General features: G+C 54.5%; 1 protein-coding gene across 1 annotated transcript; it reads left to right on the forward strand.

Moving 5' to 3' along the window:
* Positions 1–22: 22 nt before the first annotated feature.
* BP01DRAFT_356250 (clathrin-mediated endocytosis regulator UBX3) lies at positions 23–1,963 on the forward strand. Its single transcript, XM_025574897.1, has 2 exons — positions 23–342; positions 407–1,963. Exons 1-2 carry the CDS (start codon positions 208–210, stop codon positions 1,820–1,822), a joined length of 1,551 nt encoding a protein of 516 aa, XP_025431612.1. The 5' UTR covers positions 23–207; the 3' UTR covers positions 1,823–1,963.
* The last annotated feature ends 794 nt before the right edge of the window (positions 1,964–2,757 follow it).

Here is a 2,757-nt window from a genome sequence, read left to right on the forward strand (position 1 = left end):
CCCCCCCCCCCCCCCCCCCCCTAGAGGAGGCTATCGACTTGCCTCTCTGAGAGAGTATATGCAGTACATATTTAGTCCTGGCATTCTGCTATCTTCGAACCCTTGAACCGAGGCAGACTCACCGCTTCCCCTCTAACCTGTCTCCGTGCGGCTTCATATCATTTCGCCCACATACATCCCATTTATGGTCAAGAGGGTCAATTGAAAATGTCCTCATCCGGGCTTGATATCTCGCAGCTGTCCGACAGCGAGCGGACCAGTCTGGAAACCTATATTGCAGTGACCGGCCAGGAGCCTCTGGAGGCTATTCCTTTGTTACGGAGGTCGGAATGGAACGTGCAGGTAGGCTTCCCAGTATTTCCTCACTGGGCTCGATTGCGCCATGGCTAAACTCAGGTCTATGAAGATTGCCATCTCGAAATTCTTTGACGGAGAAGGTCCAGACCCGGTTGAAGAAGCTCGCGCCGCCTTAAATACCCCTCCCCCAAGGCCCACTCGACAGACGCAGAATTTATTGAGTGATGACCTACACGCGCAATTCTCTCCAGCTACTCGCTCGGCCGAACCTGCTCCCCGGATAGTCACCCAATCCGAGGAGCAGCCGGTCTATCGCCCACCTTTCATTCTAGCGCTCTTGTTCACCCCGCTCAATCTTCTCTACAGATTGCTGTACAGCTCGTTTCGCCTGTTCGGCTCTCTGTTTCCCTTCCTGCCTCGGTTCTTCAACACCACAGCTAGTCCTGCTCTACATGGCGCACGCCGGAATACCAATGGACGACGGCCGTTGGGACCCAAAGATACCGCTGCCCGGTTCATTCGGGAGTTCGAGGAAGAGTACGGCACCAACTCTATTCGCTTCCTAGAAAATGGGTACAATATGGCGCTGGAAAAAGCGCACCGGGATCTGAAAATCCTCCTGGTCGTGCTAATTGCACCCGAGCACGACGACACGCACGGCTGGGTCCGCGACACCCTGCTCTCGCGCGAGGTCACCGATTTGGTCCAGGACCCGCAGAATGAGATTCTAGTGTGGGGAGGAAACATCCAAGATGCGGAGGCATACCAGGTTGCAAACTCGCTACGCTGTACCAAGTTCCCCTTCGCGGCTGCGGTCGTCCATACGCCCAATGTTTCCTCGACTGCGATGTCTGTCGTCGCCCGCATCCCAGGCACCACGTCTCCCTCCGACTTTGTGGAAAAGCTTCGGACGGCGATCACTCAGAACAAAGAACCTCTGGAGCGCATTCGAGCCACACGGGCAGAACAGCAGGCGTCGCGCAGTCTACGCGAGCAGCAGGACTCCGCCTACGAGCGCTCGTTGGCCATTGACCGCGAACGGGCGCGGCAGAGACGCGAGGCGGAGGCAGCCCAACAACGGGCGGAGCAGGAGGCGGCGGAACGACAAGCGGCAGAGGAGAAGCGGATCCAAGATATCCAGCAGTGGAGACAATGGCGAGCACAGTCGATCGCTGCGGAACCCGGTGCGGATGCCAAGGATGCGGTGCGCATCAGTGTCAGGTTGCCGTCGGGCGAACGCGTCATTCGGAAATTCGCGCCTGATGCGAGCATCGATGAGCTGTACGCCTTTGTCGAATGCTATGACTTACTGAAAGAGCCCCATGAGGGCACTGTGGCGGTCGCCAAACCAGAGGGGTTCGACCACCAGTACGGATTTCGACTGGTTTCACCTATGCCGCGGGTAGTCTATGAAGTGGGTGCCGGGGGTTCCATCCGAGATCAGATCGGCCGCGGTGGAAACCTTCTGGTTGAACCCATCGATGACGAAAGTGACCAGGAGGATGGGGATGAGGAGGACTCGTGAGCACCATGTACATGTACGAGTATCGAGTATTGATTTATTGACGTGACTATGTATGGTACCCGACGTGACTGGCCTCAGAATGAATCATTATAGACCACGCTTGCTTTATCAGAGACATTTCGCGGTGAAGCCGTAAGCATTAAGCACATGCCTGTTCAGCCGCACCGAAGAGCAGGGAATCTACTCCGCCAGGCAGCAACTTAGTGGGAACCTCCAGTCGAAGCCAGTGGAGTCTACGATATAGAAGACAATTTCTATTATTACAATAGCCGATCGTGGATTAATCTTCTCTGCTTATCAAGGAACTTTGACTACGGAGGTAGACTACTTCGTACTTTGTACGGAGTACCAATAGTACTCCGTAAGTAGCGGTGGATGGAATCCATTGATCAATCCAAGAACAGCAGCAACCTGCGGTGAACGGTTTGACTGTGTATCAGTGTGACACAGCATCAGCCGGGTATGTCCGTCATACCAGGTGTAGATGATGCGTCTTCTGGCGGACATACTGTGATGGTTGGTTGGTGGGGAGACGTACAACCCAAGTATGCCAGAGTACCCAGTATTTAACATTAGTTAAGGTAGGTAGTTAAACTTAGGGAAGCATAGCTGAGTCATCAGCACTATTTCATGCGCACCGGAGCCCCTCCCTCCCGAGACGGGTTCGAACAGGGGAAAATTCGATGGGGCTTCGGATGGCTGGAATCCCGCCTCTCCGGCCCACTTGGCTACTCCTTTGGGACAATGGACTCTTCGCCCCAATTCTTTTCTCACTCCCTTGGCTCGAAATGATGGCAGGTTGCAATCCTAGCTTTCTTTCCTAGCTTTTCTCGCCACGTTTTCCTGCTTAGGTTCTAGGCCCCTCAGTCTTACTACTCCGGAGGATTACTCACTATGAGTCTATGAGTCCGCCAGTGTCAATTCGATTTTGCTCC

The sequence above is a fragment of the Aspergillus saccharolyticus genome (assembly GCF_003184585.1).
Source record: "Aspergillus saccharolyticus JOP 1030-1 unplaced genomic scaffold BP01scaffold_13, whole genome shotgun sequence".
Taxonomy (NCBI): domain Eukaryota; kingdom Fungi; phylum Ascomycota; class Eurotiomycetes; order Eurotiales; family Aspergillaceae; genus Aspergillus; species Aspergillus saccharolyticus.